This window comes from Esox lucius, chromosome 3, assembly GCF_011004845.1.
Source record: "Esox lucius isolate fEsoLuc1 chromosome 3, fEsoLuc1.pri, whole genome shotgun sequence".
Taxonomy (NCBI): domain Eukaryota; kingdom Metazoa; phylum Chordata; class Actinopteri; order Esociformes; family Esocidae; genus Esox; species Esox lucius.
In genome coordinates, this window is record NC_047571.1 from 17,218,748 (window position 1) to 17,238,259 (window position 19,512).

Below are 19,512 nucleotides of genomic sequence, written 5' to 3' on the forward strand. Positions count from 1 at the left end.
CTCGTTTATTGCTGATGATTTGTTTCTAGTTTTTATCTAGACACTGGCTAGCCCAATTTCCCAAGCCAAAAAATAACAATTATACTTAAGTGTTTTATGTTGCAACCACTTCCAAAATAATTAATTTAGTATACTAAATAGTATGTAAGTACTAATTATAAGTAAGTTAAAAATGATCCAATTATTTCATACTTTAATGTATTTTTAACACATGATTGAAAATAGCATTTTTGTACACTTGAAATATACTCCTGATTTATTTTAAATATACAGCTCCGGAAAAAATTAAGAGACCACTGCACCTTTTTCTTTCCTTTCCAAAAAAGTTAAAAAGGAAAGTTTTGAGTGTTCAATTTGCAGTGATCTCTTAACCCTTAAGTTCTGTTAGGGTCACATTGACCTGTTTTAAGACTTTGATAGGTCTGAAATACCATTTAGGTTATTTTGATCTGCATGAAACTTGATGATATCCTCAAGATTCTGTTTATAAAAATAGTTACATTCATAATGTTAGGGTCATAATGACCCGATGATGCCAAATCAATGAAAATGCTTGTTGAAAATCCTGCTGAATGCAGATATAGGGGAACTGTCTTAATACAAAACACTTATACACACACACACTGCACATACAAACTATGCCTGCTATGGTCAGTGTTTGTTGCAGTACTTCTTTACAAGGTTGTATGAGGTAAAGCATTGCCACATGTTAGATATTTCACCCATTGAGACCCTTTGTAATATCCAACATTACACACACTAAAAGTTAAATCACCCCTCACCTTTCACAAACACAAGCTATTGTGATCTTTGTTACTATTGGAACTGAACTTTCCTTGTGGGGAAGGCTTTGTTGTGTTGTGTGTGGAAGGCCCCAGGAAGTACTGTCCAAAAATTAATCATGATGACCAACATGCGTGTATAACCACATACATGTGTGAGTGCATTAATGTGCGGTTACACAAGGGTCCCGGTTTGTGGGTTTGAAAATGTGGTCACCCTAGGTTAATCTTGTCCATCATAGAAAATGGAGATACATTTCTGTTTTTGGGATAAAAAAACAAGTGTTCATCACATGGTATATGTGGTCTAAATGGACTATATAATCAAATAAAACTAGCAAATGTAATAAATTGTAATGAGTTGGTTATGGATGTCAAACATGTGTTGGGGGCTAAAATAACAATTGTGAGTATTGGGTTGTGATTTATCACCTCAGGTCAATTTGACCCGCTAACATGAGGAGTCTTATCAAAATGTTAACATAACACAAGGGTTCATTTTAACCCTTCTGTTCCTCACTCAAAACCTGTTTCATTAATAGCTTACAGAATTAACAACTAATTAATACCATTTAGTCGTGTGTAGAGACTGATATTCAAATGATAATGACTTATTCAAATAATAATTTTTTGCTTAATTGTACATGATGGTGTGTAAGGAAAAAGTTAAACTTGAATTAATGTGCAGGTGAAGCATAAAGAAAAAAGGACACATCTGTAAAAATCTATGTCATAACAAATGCAACCTATGCAATCCATGCACAAATGGTGACCTTACCCACACTTGTACATGTGGAAGTACACTGCTCAAAACAATTAAGGGAACACTGAAATAACACATCTGGACCCGATTAATGAAATATATTAAAGTTCAAAATATTTACTGTACATTGTGTAATTTGTTCAATGGTCAACCAATTGAGGGCTGGATTCAAACTCACATCAAAAATCAAAGTAAACAAAGTAAAAATCCCTGGCTGTTCCAACTTGCGTGAATTTAATCACGACAACTCAGAATGTGACTCAGTACTGTGTACAGCCCCATGTGCCTGTATGCACTCCCGACAACATCTGGGCATGCTCCTGATGAGATGGCGGATGGTGTCCTGGAGGGGATCTCCTCCCAGACCTGGATCAGGGCATCAGTGAGCTCCTGGACAGTCTGTGCTGCTACTTAGCAGCGGTGGATGCACTGATACATAACGTCCCAGAGGTTCTCAATTGGATTCAGGTCTGGGGAACATGAGGGCCAGTCAATGGCATCATTGCCTTTGTCATCCATCAACTGCCTACACACTATGGCCACATAAGGCCAAGCATTGTCCTGCACCAGGAGGAACCCAGGGCCCACTGCACCAGCATCAAACGATGGGTCTGAAGATTTCATCTCGGTATCTAACAGCAGTCAGGGTACCGTTGGCTAGCATGTGGAGGTCTGTGTGACCCTCCAAGGAAATGCCTCCCCAGACCATCACTGACCCACCACCAAACCTGTCATGCTGGATGATGTTGCAGACAGCATAACGTTCAGACGGCATCTCCAGACTGTTTCATGTCTGTCACATGTGCTCAGTGTGAACCTGCTCTCATCTCTGAAGAGAACGGGGTGCCAATGGTGGACCTGCTAATTCTGTTGTTCTTTGGTGAATGCCAATCAAGTTGCATGGTGCTGGGCTGTGAGCACAGTTCCCACTAGAGGATGTATGGCCCTCATTCCACCCGTATGGAGTCTGTTTCAGACAGTTTGGTCAGAAACATGCAAACCAGTAGCCCACTGGATGAGGAGAGAGAGCAATTGTCTGTGGCCACCACCTGCAAAACCATTCCCTTTTTGGAGGTTGTCTTGCTGTTTCCTCTCCAGTGCACCTGTTGTTACTTTCATTTGCACCAAAACAGCTGACATTGATTCACAATCGCTTATGCTTCCTAACTGGACAAATCAATATCCCTGAAGTTTAATTTACTTGGTGTTATACTGTGATGATTATGTTTTCCCTTAATTTTTTTGGCCAGTACATATAAGTGCTTAGCTAATATTTACAGACACTTTTGTAGAGAGCCTATATGGCAGTAAAAACTGCATATTTAATTTAACAGAATAGATTGCAATAGAATACGTTACTACAGAAATCAAGTGGAAAATGTCTATAATATTGTGCTTCTTATTTCTGTAATTAATGGTACTGTGGGGTTTTTCGGCTAACGCCCAGTTGACTCCTGTTCACTCCTTGAAGGAGTACATCATTCTTATGGGGGCAACCACGAGGCTACATGCCGAACTAGCAAGCTAGTTAACGCCTGTATTTTACCCCCAGTCACTACGCGATAAACTAGTTAACAAGTTGGATATATCCGAGTTTCCTTGTCCATGAACCTGGCATAGTGAGAAAAACTACACTCTTCTCACGGAAATGACGATCGTTAAAATAAAGTGACGTCAACGGTATTTTGTTGACATTTGTTTGTGAATTACAAAACAGTGGAAGCCCACGAATAAACGAGTAGGCTATTAATCCAGCGTCCGCTAGTAGGGTCATTAGCAATTTAACCTAAATAACCAGTTGTTATCTACCAACATGGCTTTTTGTTAAGTAGATAAAACATTGGCTGGGTATTGTAATAGCTATCTCGACAAATAACGCAAACACCCAGGCCAATTGAAATCAGAATCCAGCGTATGGACCGAGACGAGGGGAACAATACATAGCTAGCCATATTCGCAGTACTTAAACGTTATTGTGAAGAAGAATAAACGACTAGCTGGCTGGCTAGCAAGAAAATACGCGAAGTGGTAAGAACAGATAGCGCTAACAAACGTGCTGGTTATTTTACTGTAACTGTTAACTCTTTTGTATGGCTAGCTATTGTTAACAGCCAGCATCACACAGTACTATCTGTAAAGTGTATAATGCATGTATACCGCTAACGTTTACTGTCGCACTAGTAACAGTTACTGCTTTAGCTAGCTAGTTGTCCCGTTGCTTTGTTTCCGCTGTTTTTGCGAATTTTGTTAACTATTTATTTACAGTATATGATGTTAATCACCTAGTTAGTTAGACAACGCTATATGTCCAGCTGACATATAGCGTTGTTTTCAAGCAGCTAACCAAAAAAGTATTGACACAGGATAAGTAAAACGATAGACTAAGGCTAACCATATTTCTATTTATCAACATGGAAAGCTACCTAGCAAGGTATGTTAAGCCTATGCAGAAATTCATAGAAAAAGAAAAGTATCTAGCTAATAAACTCTTAAAATCGTTTGTTTAAACATCAGGCAATTACATTTGATAGATTGTTAAATTGTACAGTATCTTGTCTCATCAGATAACCTGAAACACGTTAGACCTATGCTTACATCACCAGATGGCAGTGATTATCTCTGTAACACATTTCTCCTAATCTCAATGAGTGTGGCAGAAAGTGCTTCTCAAACCCGATCACTTGCAAGCATTGTCACGGTGACGTCAGCTAGCTAATGTCGTCCGAACCACGCATGTGCCGGACATACAAGCAAGGCACTCCTTTTTGCATACTGATTTTTTTTTTTTTTGGGGGGGGGGGTTAGAATGCAATCTACATCTAGCTTTTGAGTTTGGTTCCTTTCTAGAACAAGTATTTTTGTTTAAATCAATCAAGAATAAAAACAAGTTACAGAGTTGACCTGATTTAGGAAATGCCATTGGTTTGAGAAGAAAATGGTTTTGCTCTGATGGGCTGATGATATCTGAATGAGTCATCTATAATGTAGTATTCTGCAGCTTGCCTGGTGATGTGATGAGACCATTTACAGTGTAGCGTTCTATTACGGGACACTACATAACCAGTTTTGATTGGCTGAAGCTTAAATTTATTTGTCTTCTAATGATCATAATTCTGCCTGCTGGGTGAGTGTGTTATGAATTTGTTAATTTAACTTAAGCACATCCATTTAAATTGCAATTGTATTTGATAACAGTTTTGATTTGTGTCAACCTTGTCGCAGTGCAAACATTTGCTTTCAAACAAGCTCTTCTCAGCGGGCAGTGTTTGAACAAAATGGTAATCCATGAACCAGTCCTAATATCAATCAAATTTATTTATAAAGCCATTTTTACATCAGCAGATGTCACAAAGTGCTTTTACAAAACACCTGGCCTTAAACCCCAAGGAGCAAACAACAGTAGTATTGAATTTCAGGGGCTAGGTAAAACTCCCTAAGAATGCCAACATTTTGGAAGAAATCTAGAGAGGACCCAGGCTCAGAGGGGTGACCAGTCCTCTCCTGGCTGTGCCTAGATTATAATTGTAATACACCTGACAGGAGTAGATGCTTGGCCAAAGTTTGCAGAGTATGGACTGTCTTCATAAAAAGCCTAACACTAAACTGCTCCATGAGTAAAGTATGTCCTCTGGAGAAGTAGTAGTAGCTACCCTTAGGGGCTTTCTGCAAAACCATGAGACTGTAACGCCTCTCCTGAAATGTGCTGCACAGATTTAGAAAGTTTTCTACATGCAAGGTTTACCAAGTGGAGGGGATGCAGCCTTATTGACCACCTGGATTGTGGCGCAACTATGCTTCATTCGAGACACAACTCGTCATCACTGGGTAGCAGTGAGACTCTTTGCCAAAGAGGACAAAGCAAATGTATTCTGGCAACCTATGCATAACTGAAGTTAAGAATTTACTGGACAACAGTGTGCATCCCAGCCCTCAACCAATAATAGTCATGTTGCTAATGTACAGAACTACTTTAATAATAGTGTACTGCTGGCTCTTGCAGAAAAAACATGGAAGGGGACTGACCAGATTATTGTACAGAAATTGGTAATTTTGTCTTTTGAAAGAGGTACCAGATGTTGTGTGTACTGACAACAAGGCAAGAAATCAGATATTGTCACTTCCACGACCACCCGGCCCCAGGCCTCCCATGCCCTTATCCATATCTTAAAGGCCTGCCTGATTAATTGATAAGTGCCTAAATCATAGAAAGTTTCTGTGGAGTTGGAAACATTAATGTGAATGAGTAAGCCAATCAGTGTATACTCTCGCCACTATCTTCCCTGGTGATGCCCTGCCTAGTCTGTACTGCAGTCATCTTCAGGTTCTTCTTATTTCAGTGCCTTTCTGTCTTCAGTATTGTCTTCAGCATGTAAAAGGCGTGAATTCAGATCAGGTTTTTGACTTGCCCAGTCAAGAACGTTCCATTTTCTGGCCCTTAAATATTTCTTGGTAGCCGATTTTGAGACCATTGTCCTGCTTCATGTGTATGTTAAGTTTCAGAATTCGTAATCAAAGAAGACAATTGAGCAAGTTGCAGCTTTACATGCCCAAGCCATAACACCATGTTTCAGATGAGATATTATACACTGGATGATAGGCAGTGAAACTGGGCACCAAATTGGACCGCTTCAGAAAACTGGCCTGTACTGACATGATACTGAACCAGCCCGCTGTGTCCTGCCTGAAAAGCCTTGACTGTCTTTGCATGCTTTTGGTGGTGATATTCAGGAGACTAGACCAGACTCCAGGCCGTCAGACTACGGGCAAAAATACTGAAGTGTGTGCAGCTATAAGACCAATAGAAAAGAGGTACTGCTTCGTGTGAGTAGTTGTGGGCAGCCTGTCTTTGTGGCGAAGAAGGTGCTGTTGGTATTCCTTGAATGTTTACACGAATAACCTTTGATTATCATACCCGGTTTTAATGGACGTTTGATTTCTCGATTGAATTCGAGCATTTCTTATGTGTTTGTGTTCCCGACTGGCCTGTAGGAGGAGAGGCTGGGGAGAATGTGAAGCACAATGGCCAACTTTGAAGCCTACCAAGAGTACCACCGGATTGAGGACTTTGAGGAGGACTCACCGCCTGGAGAGGAGGACCTGTTAGTACATGTGCCAGAAGGCCTCAAAGGTACTATACTGGTTATATTACCCGTCTTGTCATATGAAGGCTACATATCAAGGCAGTCTTATGATATACTATATACTATTTTGTGTGATCGTTTGATTTTCTCTATTGACACGGTAAACCAAGTGGTCTTTGCTTCACCCCAAAACAAGCCATAGTTTCCAGATGACTTATTGCAAAAGCATCAGTAGTGTGAAATCGTTAATCAATAAACTATTCTGTGCCACCAAAATGCATGTTTTGGCTTTCAGTTATACACAGAACTCCAGTTCGCTAATGAGTGGAGGGGTTTCCTCCTCGCTCTGTCATTAGTGCCGTGTGTCCCCAAGTCTCCGAGAGAAAGTGTTTCAAGATAAGGAATAGAGGAGTTATTTTGGCATCAATCAGGTAGTCAATTCAGAGGTAAACATTATGGAAATTGCTGAACTATTGACATTGATTAGAGTAATTAGGTTGAGTGTATCTCTCCTACTACAATTATATAGTGACCTTTCCCATCAGCAACAGTAGGTCTGTGCTGGAAGAAAATTCCCTTCATTTTCACATTTGCCATACTTCTCATCCCTATAGAGAAAGACTGATACTCTTAAACCACAATATGCATTTAAGCCTGTTATGGGTTTCTTGTTAGAATATAATTTCAAAGGACAGATAATTCATTTGGTTTGGCCTCACCTATTTGTCTGATTAAAACCCTGTTTCCCCACTGTGTAAAATGATAAACCCTTCCCTTTTGTTTGCAGTTGTTATAGTTTGTTAAACTATAAATGGCTGTATGTCTTTAGCGTAATAGGGAGCTCCATCAACATTCCCTCAATCCTGACAGTTTGGATTAGCTAGAGAGAGACTGCTATGGCTCCCTGTTCCCAGTTGAAAACCAATGTAGAAAATAAAAGCTGGTATATGTAATAATCTAGTAATAACAATGGAGAGGGGTGTCAACTGTATGACATTCTAAACAAGGAAACCCGTCAACAGCCAGTGATTAGATCATTTAAAAAACAATAGGCATACCAACACATCTGTTGATAATAAATGATAGGCTACATACTTTGCTTCTGAAGGGCTGGGTAAAGCACTTGAGTTAATTATGGGTCTGAAATAGAGGAGTGTATTTCACCATAAGTCCCAGCGGAGCAATGCAGACCTCTACGTCAAACTGCTCAGATATTTCAGTATGTTCTCAATCTGACAGTCAGTTCAATGTGTTGTTGCTAGCAGCCAGCCCTTTCACCAATTCCTCTGGCTCATGGAGTGAAGAGAAAAAAGGCTGCTGACCATTGGCTGGTGTGCACAGCGTGACGGTGAAAGGAATATTCAGACAATCCTGTTATGTTGAATCTGGTCCGGAACAAACCTTGAGGTCCACGGCATTACATTACAACGTTTTCCCTAGCTGCTGTGTATCAACCTGGTTGTTGCTTTTTGGAGTTTCAGGCTGGGTGTTTGATAAAAGCACTTTGACAACTACTGATGTAAAAATTGCTTTATCAAATAAATGTTATTGGTTGATTGATTAGCAATTAGCATTTGGTTGTCTCTCTAAGTTTAGACACATTTTCCCCAATGTGTTGACTTGAGATGAAGATTAAGGTCAACAATTTGCTGGCTATGCAAAACAGATGTAGTGGTAACAGCCTCTATTCTAGTCTAGCAATAGTAATCTAGAATTCTAGAGACCAGCCATTCTCAGAGGCTTTGCATGAGGTTCAGGTATGGTAGTATGCCACCAGTTGATTTCTCACTCCACATGTTGACACACAACCTGTTATTGTGTTAAAAATAAATATTTCCTGCAAGAGTGGGGGAGGGTAGTTTAGGTGGCTTTGTGGTAAAGAGCAGCCACACTCAAGTGCAATCCACCTAACATACCCTGTCACCAGCTTAAACACATTTCACATTAGTATATTTCCTTGAGATATTCAGTATTTTCCTGTGGACAGGAATCTTAATTGTCTGGTGACTATTTATTTCCTTTTTAAATTAATGTTTTTTGCTGTTTTGTTGAATAAATGTAATGGTTTCTTTATATCTCAGTGTAAAAATTTATCCAACACTAATTTGCAGACTCATGGCACCATATCAAGAATCTGGACAACTTCTTCACAAGAATATCCTTCAAAATATGTTTGCACTTGTGATAAATGTTTCTCTGCAGTATACTATATACTGTCTCTAATTTGTTTGGGAATAAGCATTTGTTGAAATTGTGTTTTTTTGTTTATTTTTTTCTCTTCAGGGAACGTCTTAAATCTTCTTAAAAAAAATAATGAATGGTAGTTATTATTTGACTTAACACCAGAAGTTACTTCATAATGGTTTATAGGTTATATAACAAAATTAATCAGTTTTCCTTAACTTGAATTTGCACATCTATCAGTTCCATCAAAAGAATGGCTTTGCCTGTATGATGTTATCAGAGTTCTTTGAGCTTTTGTAAGTAGCCTATATCCATTTATTTACAAACCTCTTTTTAATGTAAGATCCTTTTTAATCCAATCATGTCTAACAATAACATTTCATACTTATTGCAGTCAATTCCTGTTTGTGGTCACATTCACAACGTTCCTCTTCAACTGTGTGGAGTATGATATCCTGTTTGCTAATCGGGCAGTAAACCACACAGGCCCTGGCCAGAACCCCCTTGACCGGAACAAGGTATCTCTTCCTGATGCCATCCTACCAACCCAGCAGTGCACTGAGAGGTATGTCAATCAGGTGTGAGTGTGGGTGTGTGGGTGGGTGGCTCCAGAAAAAATTAAGAGACCACTGCCCCTTTTTATTTCCTTTCCAAAAAAGTTGAGGTTTTAGTGAGGAACAGAAGGGTTAAAATTAAGAGACCACTGCAAATTAAATGCGTCTGTTCCTCACTCAAAACCTTCCTTTTCATTTTTTTTGGAAAGGAAAGAAAAAGTTGTCTCTTAATTTTTTTCCAGAGCTCTATGTTTGATTAGGGATATTCTCCAAGGACATACAAATACTTCAGTTGCTGAGCCTGGTGAACTTAATTTGTCTAGTATAATTTAATTATGACCAGTCATTCCGAGGCTAATGTGTGCTTATTGGATTCTGTCAGAAATGATTTTATTCTAAGACAAGCTCACATTCATAGAGATACCATGTGGAGAACAGAGCAATGGCCTACTTTCTATATTGCCTCTGGGTTATTGTTCAAGAATTCTATTTCTTGTGTATCAGAAAGCTCTTTATTATGGGAGATTTTTTTCTCTTATTACTGGCCTTTCATGTGACCTAATAAGTTGACACAAATTGATCTTATTTGGAGTGTTGTCACATCTTATGTGTAGCGGATTGAGAGAGGGCTTCTGTTTTTGGGAAATTTGATCCAAAGTTATTTTAGTCTGCTGTGATGTGAACTAAGCCAGGTTAAACCATGTGTTAGTTTGGCCTACTGAGCAGAGACATTAGTAGTTATGACTTCTATGTTCCCCTAACTACATTTGAACCGCTTATTTCAAAATTCATAATCAGGTGTCTTTGATTATTGCAGTACAAAAAAAACTCTGAACAAACTAAATTATTCAGTTAACCAGAAAACTATGAGTGCTTATTGACCTACATTCACATAGCCTTGGATTCAAACTCTTGTAAACACTCGGCAAGTAGTAACACTGCCTGCTTGTAGTGGAGGACCAGTTCCTACAGCAGTTTATTTGTGTATCTGTGCACTGTGTTCACAGTAGTTCTGGGGAAAACAACAATGTAATGGATAGCCTCTACTAATGATAATACTCACTGAGGGCCAACCCACTCAGTACCTAGCAGGAGTCACTCTTAAGGTCTGGGCAGGCAGCCTGTCGACCACATGACACCACCCCGCTCTGCTCCACCCAAACCGCTTCATCACCAAAGCCTAATCTCTTTCCAGTATGGATAAACAAGCTTGCTTGTCTTCAGCAATATCATTAATCTTAATCTGCAAGCAAACATAACTCTAGGCTGGGGGTTGATACCTCATCCCTTCCTTTAAACCATGACTGAATGTGTGTTTATATGGAATAGGATGACAGCTCTGCTAGGAACTCTAAACCAGGAACGGCTTGTCCCACCGCTTAGAAATACTAACTTGGTGTGTTCCCTTTCAGTAGGTCCTGCGGTAAGACATTGGAATGTATTACTATCAGCATTAGGTTTGACTGAGCTGTCCATTATAAGGAAGTGTTGTAATAATGTCAGGTGTTGTTACTCACATCGTTACATTAGCTTTTCCTCCTAAACCTTGCGGGTGCTTTTGTCTAGTTATCTGTCAGCAATGAGTAAGAGGTCCAGCCAGAACAATTAGACCAGCCATTCAAGTGGGTTTGAGTTTCTATACCATGACCTGTATCATGTGGGTTCAACTTTGTGGTTCTCGCAAGCTTTGCTTGGTATCTCAGCCTGGTTCTTTCTTCTGCTGCCCTCATCTGTACAAGTTGGTGTGATCACAATTGCCAACTGCGTCCAGTTTCTCTCAAGAGGTGGATTGTATTCCTATAAATGTCAGCTTTACTATCCTTTCTGTAGTTCTACCGACCAGACAGTTTAATATTGCCGGCAGAGTCTGGCGGTCTCTTGGCTGCCGAAACGGAATATAGATTCAGGACTGACGCACAATGTCTCTGTGAGGTACCTCACATCACCAATTTGTGGGTGCACTGGTCATTAATTCAGCTCTTACTGTCTGCTGCCACTTACAAATTCTGCTAAAATGTGTCTTCCCATTTTCTTCTGGTTTCATGGATGAGCTGAAACGTACCTGGTGGTGCCTCTCCCTCCCTACCTAATAATGTTCAGTCTTGGCAGACCAACTAGTGAAAGTACATTGTGCTCATGGGTCTGACGGCAAGCTCCCTCAACAGTAACACCATACATTAGGTCTACCAAACAGAGTTGCTGGCCAAACTCAACATGATCTTAATGTTAGTGGCCCCTATGCGGAATTGCATTTTTACTGCAGCCGACTTCAGGAAGAGCACAGTGGAGACCTTTGGTTCATCCTGTTGCAGGTACCGGAGAGTGACAGGCGGTGCTAGCAAGACAAAAAGGGCCTACATATGAAGTTACGTTATTTATTCAACATCTGAAAATGCTGTGACATGACAAATCTGAGGAGACGTGTCCTCAACTGTATGTCCTTGGTTCGCCCCCTCCCCTGTCACCTTAATCCGTGGGTTTTTAAAGTGGGGAGGAAGAAAGGACGTGTGGCATCAAAGACATTTTTATGCTGATTCCTCCATTTCAAAGTCCATTGTGGATGAGAAGTTAAGGAACCTCCCCGAATAAATGTTATATTAAGAATGACCAAAGGTTTCAGGTGTGTTGTTTTTCCTTCTTCGCGACAGTTAACCAGGCTAGACGTTGTGAAGGAGTTGACTGAAGGGCAAACAGACCTGGCCACTAGATATGACTACAGCTGCATGCAGCTGTGTCTAAAAGATTTCTGTGCATACATAGCACGCGCTTGGTTGCACTCAGACGCTGGTTTGAAGACAAGGTTGGGTTGGAGTTTTGTTTCAGCTGGTGACACAGGGTTGAATCAGTTGACTGTCCAAAAAGAGAGTTCCAAACATCTATGCCAAATTCCCCCTCCCAGACAGTCCAAGCAAAAATCTCACTTAGGAAATTTCTAAAATGCCATTTTTAAACACTTTTTGACTATTTTAATTAGGAAGTCATTTATTTCTACAGAAATGTATTTCTAAATATTTTTTAAATGCCTATTGGACCTTTTATCATTTATTTTCTCCATTCTGTCATCTCTTCTTTTCCTTTGTAGGATCCAGGAGAACAGTTGGATCATCTTTCTGCTTATCATGGCAGCCATATTCTGGGTCTACCGAATGGTCAAGGTATTCTGTAACATTCTCAGTTACTGGGAGATCCGACAGTTCTACATCAAAGCACTGAAGATCAGAATGGTAAGGAAGGCCTGATCCTGCAGTCACACTGAACAGTTTCAAGGACATTTTGGCAACCGCTTAACTCTTTCTGAATACCATTGAACTATGCCCTTTCCACTTCCAGGAAGAGCTGTGTAACTTCACCTGGCAGGAGGTGCAGTGCCGTCTGATCAGCCTGCAGCGGGAGCAGCAGATGTGCATCCACAAGAAGGAGCTGACCGAGCTGGACATATACCACCGCATCTTGCGCTTCAAGAACTACATGGTGGCCATGGTCAATAAGTCTCTGTTGCCTGTACAGCTAAAGCTCCCCCTGCTGGGCAATCTGGTGTTCCTCACCCAGGGCCTCAAGTACAACTTTGAGCTGATTCTCTTCTGGGGTCCGGGTTCGCTGTTCCAGAACAAATGGAACCTGCACCCCAAGTATAAGCGTGCCGGGAACCGCCTAGAGCTGGCACAGCAACTGAGCCGGGTCATCCTTCTTATGGGCTTGGCCAACCTGATCCTCTGCCCTTTCATTCTAGTATGGCAGGTGCTCTATGCCTTCTTTAGCTACACTGAAATCATCAGGAGGGAGCCAGGGAGTCTGGGAGCGCGCCGCTGGTCGCTTTACGGGCGCCTCTACTTGCGGCACTTCAACGAGCTTGATCACGAGCTGCACGGCAGGCTGGGCCGTGGCTACAAGCCCACCTCCAAGTACATGAACTCATTCACCTCACCGCTGCTGACCGTACTTGCCAAGAACGTTGCGTTTTTCTCCGGCTCCGTGCTGGCTGTTCTCATTGCGCTGACCGTGTACGATGAGGATGTCTTGACTGTGCAGCACATCCTCACTGCCATCACCGTGCTGGGAGTCATAATCACCATAACCAGGTAGGTCAGGGTATAACATGACATCCATCACTATGCTGGGAGTCATAATCACCATCACCATTTAGGTCAGGGTATAACATGACATCCATCACTATGCTGGGAGTCATAATCACCATCACCAGGTAGGTCATGGTATAACATGATGTCCGTAGATGCCGACCTCCAGGTAATCTTGAGGTGATTTCCCAGTTTTAAGCAATTCTCCGTCACCAGCCCCTTCCTCTTACAGAACGGATTGGTACCCAAAAGCTTCACTTAGTTTCCAACAAGTTGTTGTCACCCCACTGGTTGTAACAGATTGACAAGGACTAAACCAGGAAGGTTTAGGGATGAAATTGAGTATGTTAAACCCCCCAGACATACCGGTCTCTTGGTAATCCTGTATTGTGTGGAATAGAGACGTGATGTCCGTCCTCTCCCAGGTCGTTTATCCCAGACGAACACATGGTGTGGTGCCCAGAGCAGCTGCTGCAGTGTGTGCTGGCTCACATCCACTACATGCCGGACCACTGGAGGGGTCACGCCAACAAGAGTGAGACCCGGGACGAGGTGGCGCAGCTGTTCCAGTATAAAGCGGTGGGTGAGACGCGCCACACAGGGAGCCCAGGCAGCTCATAGGCTGCAGCTTAGATGGACTGCTGGGCTATATATGACTTTGTGACGTACGGTCTGAGATGAACATGTTCTTGTAACACATGTAAGGGCCCCGCACTGGTTTCCCGATGCCGAGGGCGTTAATTATAAGACCTTATCGATGTGACATTATCAGTGTGTGAGGGACAATGTTAAGAATTCAGACTGGAGATGGTGTATGTCTGTTTAGGTGTTCATCCTGGAGGAATTGATGAGCCCCATCATCACCCCCTTCATCCTCATCTTCCACCTGAGGAACAAGTCCCTGGAGATCATCGACTTCTTCCGGAACTTCACCGTGGAGGTCGTCGGTGTGGGAGACATCTGCTCTTTCGCCCAGATGGACATCCGTCGCCACGGGAACCCAATGGTGAGTTAAGTTTAGGTTCTCTGGTACTTTCCTACCATTTAGGTTCTCTGGTACTTTCCTACCGTTTAGGATTGGATAATGTAGGATTGTTGTTAAATGATTTGTTGTTTTGAATGAAATTAACGATGTACACTTTCCAGTTATCCGATATTGGCAGGCTATAGTTGTAAATACGTTATTGCAACTCAGTTTTTTTCTCATGTTTGGTTGCCCTGATAATTGTGACTATATTATGTATAGTGAAAATAAAGCTGTTGTCTTTGCAGTGGATGTCGGAGGGCCAGACAGAGGCGTCTGTGTACCAGCAGGCTGAGAATGGCAAGACAGAGCTGTCCCTGATGCACTTCACCATCAAGAACCCCCGCTGGCAGCCTCCCCAGGAGAGTTCAGTGTTCATCAGCCACCTGAAGGAGAAGGTGCACCACGATGCCCAGGGTGGACCCCCCACACAGCTGCTACTCTCCGAGGCTCCACTCTGCTCCTCCCTGCTCTCCAATGAGTCTGGCAATGGAGTAAGTTGACAGTAACTCTCCAGCCAGCCAACAGACTGTCATGTCGTCGTTCTGGCATACTGACCTGTCTCTGGGTTGTGTTCCTATTCAGCCCGACAACCTGCTGGCCAGTGTCCTGGCCCACCCCGTCCTGACCGCGTCGGGCTTACCGGGCCGAGACCGTCGCTTCGTAGCCCCGAGCACGGCGGCCTCGGCCGCAGCCAGCGTCCTGGCTTCGCTGTCCATCTCCCACTCCCAGCTGCCCCACCCTGAGGGCACACTGTACCGCAGCGATCACACCGTCATGGACAGGTAGGCATGCGGACTAGAGCGCCCTGTCGACTGATGGAGGCCGGTGGAAAGTGATAGGTGTGTTTAGGTGCTTGCTGCTAATAGCTTGCTTTTATTCCCTCAGCGTGTCGGCCAGTGACTCTCAGATCAAGAGCACAGCGATGCTTTCGGAGTTCGCCTCGGCTGAGATGAGTCTCCATGCCATTTACATGCACGAGGTAGGTGACCTCAGAGTGACGGCCTTAGGGCCCATTTATTTGAGCGTGAACACACACGCAGGGCTGCAGCAAGCTTAGTGGTTACAGCATTAGGCCAGTGAACGAGAGGCTGCTGGTCCAAATGAACAGGGCCTATAAGCCGTTGATTTGCCCTGGAACAACTCAAACGGAGGCTTGTTTCAGTAGTCTCAAGCAAATCTATTTGAAGCAGAAATTTAAAAAAGAGCGGTTTCTGTTTTCTTCCTGTACCTTCAGACAATAGAAGCACCCTCTGTTTTTTTGTCAGACATTTGTCCCTCTCTGTCCTAAGGTCCACCAACAGAACTCATTACCCAATCAGAGGACATCAGGCCAGTGGCAGAACCCAGTGCCAATGAGAGATTTAAGCAGAAACACTGGTAGGTCATTGATCTGTTTTACTCAAATCGGGTCTTGGCTTAAGTCAGACTGAGTGTGATTGATAGTTGGGTAAGTTTCAGCTTATGTCAATTTGACCAACTGTCTGTGCCCTAACCTTCTGTCTGTGTAAATCAGGTTGTCCCGCAAACAGCAGCCACACACCAGTCAGCCTGACTAGTGTGCCCACCCCATTGCGCCTGGGAGGCTGGACGGAGGAAGAGGAGGAGGATGCAGAGGAAGAGGAGATCCTCAACAGTGGGTCAACTCCTAAACAGGACTCCAGGAGTAGCTGTTGAAGTGCCTTAAATAAAGGGGTATGTTTTGTCTCACCCATGTTCTCAAACACACAACCCTAACCTATATGTTAATCAGAAAACAATATCCAGAAGGGCTGTTTTTGCACGACGGTAAATCCATTTGAAATGAGTCACTTCTTAACAGTTCCAGTTTTGTTTCTACACAGAGTTTTGTATTGAAAAAGTATTTTGAACATTACTTACTTTCTGAATGCTTACACATTCATGCGATGAAGGGCTCAAATTTGAGCTGTTCATACCCTGTACCGGGATTCCCAAACTAGGAGGCGCTCCCTGAAAATGGGATGTTTAAGCTTTCTGGATAGGATCTTATTTTTATACAGAGTCCGTTATAAACAAGAAAAAGGAACCAGGCAAGCCTAGTTGGGCCGGCCCACGATTAAAAGGGATGAATGTCCTTTAATCACTACCTCGCAGAGCTATATGTTTACCGTGTCTGTATAGCTTCTCAATGTCAGATCATTTCCTCACAAATTAACGTCACGCCAAGTTTGAATATTTCGCTAGACACCATTTAGCATTGTATTAAACTGACCAATGTTTCTTATTAAGATTCAACCAGAAACAGCATCTATGAACTGTATGGCTTTTGCCACTGGCTGTTTTAACCGCTTATTAGCCAGTAATAGGCTTACTAGTATCTACTAGAGAGGCTGATGAAAATGTCAACTGTTAATTGTCTGGCCCGTTATAGCTACAAACATGCCAAGTGAATAATATTTTCTTACTTAAAGGGGCACTGTGTAGAATCCTGCCTCGATGGTTTACAAGACTACATTTAAACAATAGCAGGACTTGTCTCCTCCTCTTCTCTTTCCTAACGAGACTGGAATAGCATTAGCTGTATTAGGTTGTGAAGGGTGGCTAGGGCGGAGGGTTGTACTGCAAGTGTCTGAAGTGTGTAAGGTGGTACTACAAGTCAATACAAACTGACGGACGGAAGCTCGAAGGTAGAAAAAAGTCTTAACTTATTGCAGAATATATGTTGGTACTGTCAAAATCCTACATCTGGCCCTTTTAATTACAGATATTACAAATAGTGAATCAGTTGATTACCTAGATCTATGTAACACAATTAGTGCTCCTTGGTTGTTAGTGTTATTTCGTAATTGCTTATGCCTACAAGTATAGAAAGTGGCTGTTATTCCCCACAAACGTTGATTTTGTGACCAGGTCGGTGATGTTGAAATTGACCAATTTCCAATGAGAATTTATTTTTGTGAATTTGTGCACTCCAGGATCTTCTTTATCTGTGGTCCGACGAAAGGCACCGGCTTTGACCTTTGCCTCAGACAGCTTAGTCTGGAATGGACTTGAAGGTTGCCGACTCCTTATGTAGAGCTCTGACAAATTGTTTCAAAAGGCCCAATTTGATGTGCAGTGTTGGCATCAACACCTTCCCGGGGGTCCATCAGTGGCTCCCACTTGACATTGTTCCTCCCCACTGAGAACTCGTTCCGCTGTGGTCAGTCCCACCTGTGGTAGTGCGCCTTGATGTCCCTGTTGTCCAAAAGGCAAAGATAGCAGGGGAACTTGGTAAAACTGCCTTGGAGACCCATCAGGAATGCCTTGGAGACCCATCAGGAATGCCTCCATTTTGCGGTCTCCAATGACCTCCCAGTCGTACTCATACGTCAAGGCACCAGCAAGGTCTTGATGCTGTTGGAATCCTGTATTAGTTCGCTGGAAAGTTCTAGAAAGTTCTAAGTTACTCTGAGTTTACTCAGCACTGAATCTATCTGGAATGTTCTGGAACATAGGTACATTTCAAAATATCAGTCCTGGTCACAAAAGCTATGTTGGTGTGAATAATAGCAATTTTCTAAGCAATTATGAAATAACGCTTACTACAGAGGAACGAAAAAAAAAAAAAAAAAATATATATATATATATATTGTTATATGGGGTTATCAGACTTGCTTTTAGTCAGTGACAGGTGCATAACTAAAACGTATGTTTGAGTTTATTTGGATTGTACACACAACTACATATTGGACCTTTAAAAAGGGTTCCCACAAGTTGTGTGTGACGGATTGTCTTTTCTCTTTTCTTTTGCAGTGTTTACACTTTCTCAACGAACATTGTGGCCTTAGATGATCTTTTTTGGGGAGTATGGGATAGAGAGGACTTGTGTGACATCACAACACACAGAGCGGGCAATTGACAGAACTCAGTGGACAACCAGTGTCTGTCTTCAACCCTCATCTTCGCCTCTCTCCCTATCACATTAGGAGGTGCAGCGTCAGGGAAACCCACCTTATGTCTTCCATTCCTCTCTCCATGTCATCATAAAATGTATGTACATCACTCACATAGAGGACCGGAGTCTGTCTGTTTGAGAGCGCAGTTTATTTAAGGATTTATTCTATTCTGGGTGTGTGTCTGCGCGTATGTGTCTGCGCGTATGTGTCTGCGCGTATGTGTCTGCGCGTATGTGTGTGTATATGTGTGTATATGTGTGTGTATATGTGTGTGTGTGTATATGTGTGTGTATGTGTGTGTATGTGTATGTGTGTGTGTGTGTGTGTGCATGTGTGCGTTTGCGTGTGTGTGTGTGTGTGTCTGGGTCTCTGGGGAAAAAGTGTTATGCACAGCCAGGCCACTTGCAGGGCAGGCTTAAGCATGGTACACAGTTAAAGCTGGTACACTTTAGTTATGTTTCTTCTGTGGTTTTTAGTATAGTTATTTTTGTTTTGTGCAACTGGGAGGTTTTTGATGTGGGTCTGGGTTCACTTTCTGGTTGTGGAAGGGATGTCTCACCTGGTGCTGAGGAGTAACACTATCGAGTGAACGTGTATCGTACCAGCTGCCTGGCAGTTCTCACTACACAAAGGATGTTGTGTGCAAAATTATATTTGTGAATACACTTTAGCATCTTACCTCTATAAACTATTTTAACTTTGCTGTTATGGCAGTTTTAATGCTAGAAAAAGGTGGGAAGTACAAAAGTGAAATGAAGTACTGAAGGTTGCATATATATTACTGTTACACAGGTCACTGATAGGATCTTACAAAAAAAGCTGACAAAAGCCTATAGACTACATTATTTAACTACATTTCTAATGTTAATCTCATTTGAAAATGCAGTCTATGACTTTAAATGGCCTAATGTTTCCTTCAGTATTAAGTCCTGGGTGATCTGGATTCAATAAGTAATAACTTGTTTATTCTATATCAAAGTATCTTCCATGTTCAGTCTCAACTGGCAACAGAGGTGTAATACTTGCTGAGCATAGATTACATAATTGCACAGGCAGTAACTACATTGTTGTGGGTAAGTATGAGAATAGGAAATGGAGGGTTGCATATCATGAACAGTAAATCATTAAGTATTGTTGATTTTGCATTAC

General features: G+C 42.1%; 1 protein-coding gene across 3 annotated transcripts; it reads left to right on the top strand.

Moving 5' to 3' along the window:
- Nucleotides 1–3,233: 3,233 nt before the first annotated feature.
- atg9b (autophagy related 9B) lies at nt 3,234–18,625 on the top strand. 3 transcript variants are annotated; one of them, XM_020045556.2, is made up of 16 exons: nt 3,234–3,573; nt 6,274–6,366; nt 6,535–6,673; nt 8,738–8,781; nt 9,042–9,106; nt 9,205–9,375; nt 12,447–12,588; nt 12,695–13,443; nt 13,866–14,019; nt 14,267–14,446; nt 14,713–14,958; nt 15,050–15,249; nt 15,353–15,446; nt 15,757–15,844; nt 15,981–16,159; nt 18,221–18,625. In XM_020045556.2, exons 3-15 carry the CDS (start codon nt 6,565–6,567, stop codon nt 16,139–16,141), a joined length of 2,403 nt encoding a protein of 800 aa, XP_019901115.2. In that variant the 5' UTR covers nt 3,234–3,573; nt 6,274–6,366; nt 6,535–6,564; the 3' UTR covers nt 16,142–16,159; nt 18,221–18,625. The 3 variants fall into 3 exon arrangements, with proteins under 3 accessions (XP_019901115.2, XP_019901116.2, XP_010884324.2); XM_020045557.2 differs by having other exon boundaries at nt 6,274–6,354; XM_010886022.3 differs by lacking the exon at nt 6,274–6,366.
- The last annotated feature ends 887 nt before the right edge of the window (nt 18,626–19,512 follow it).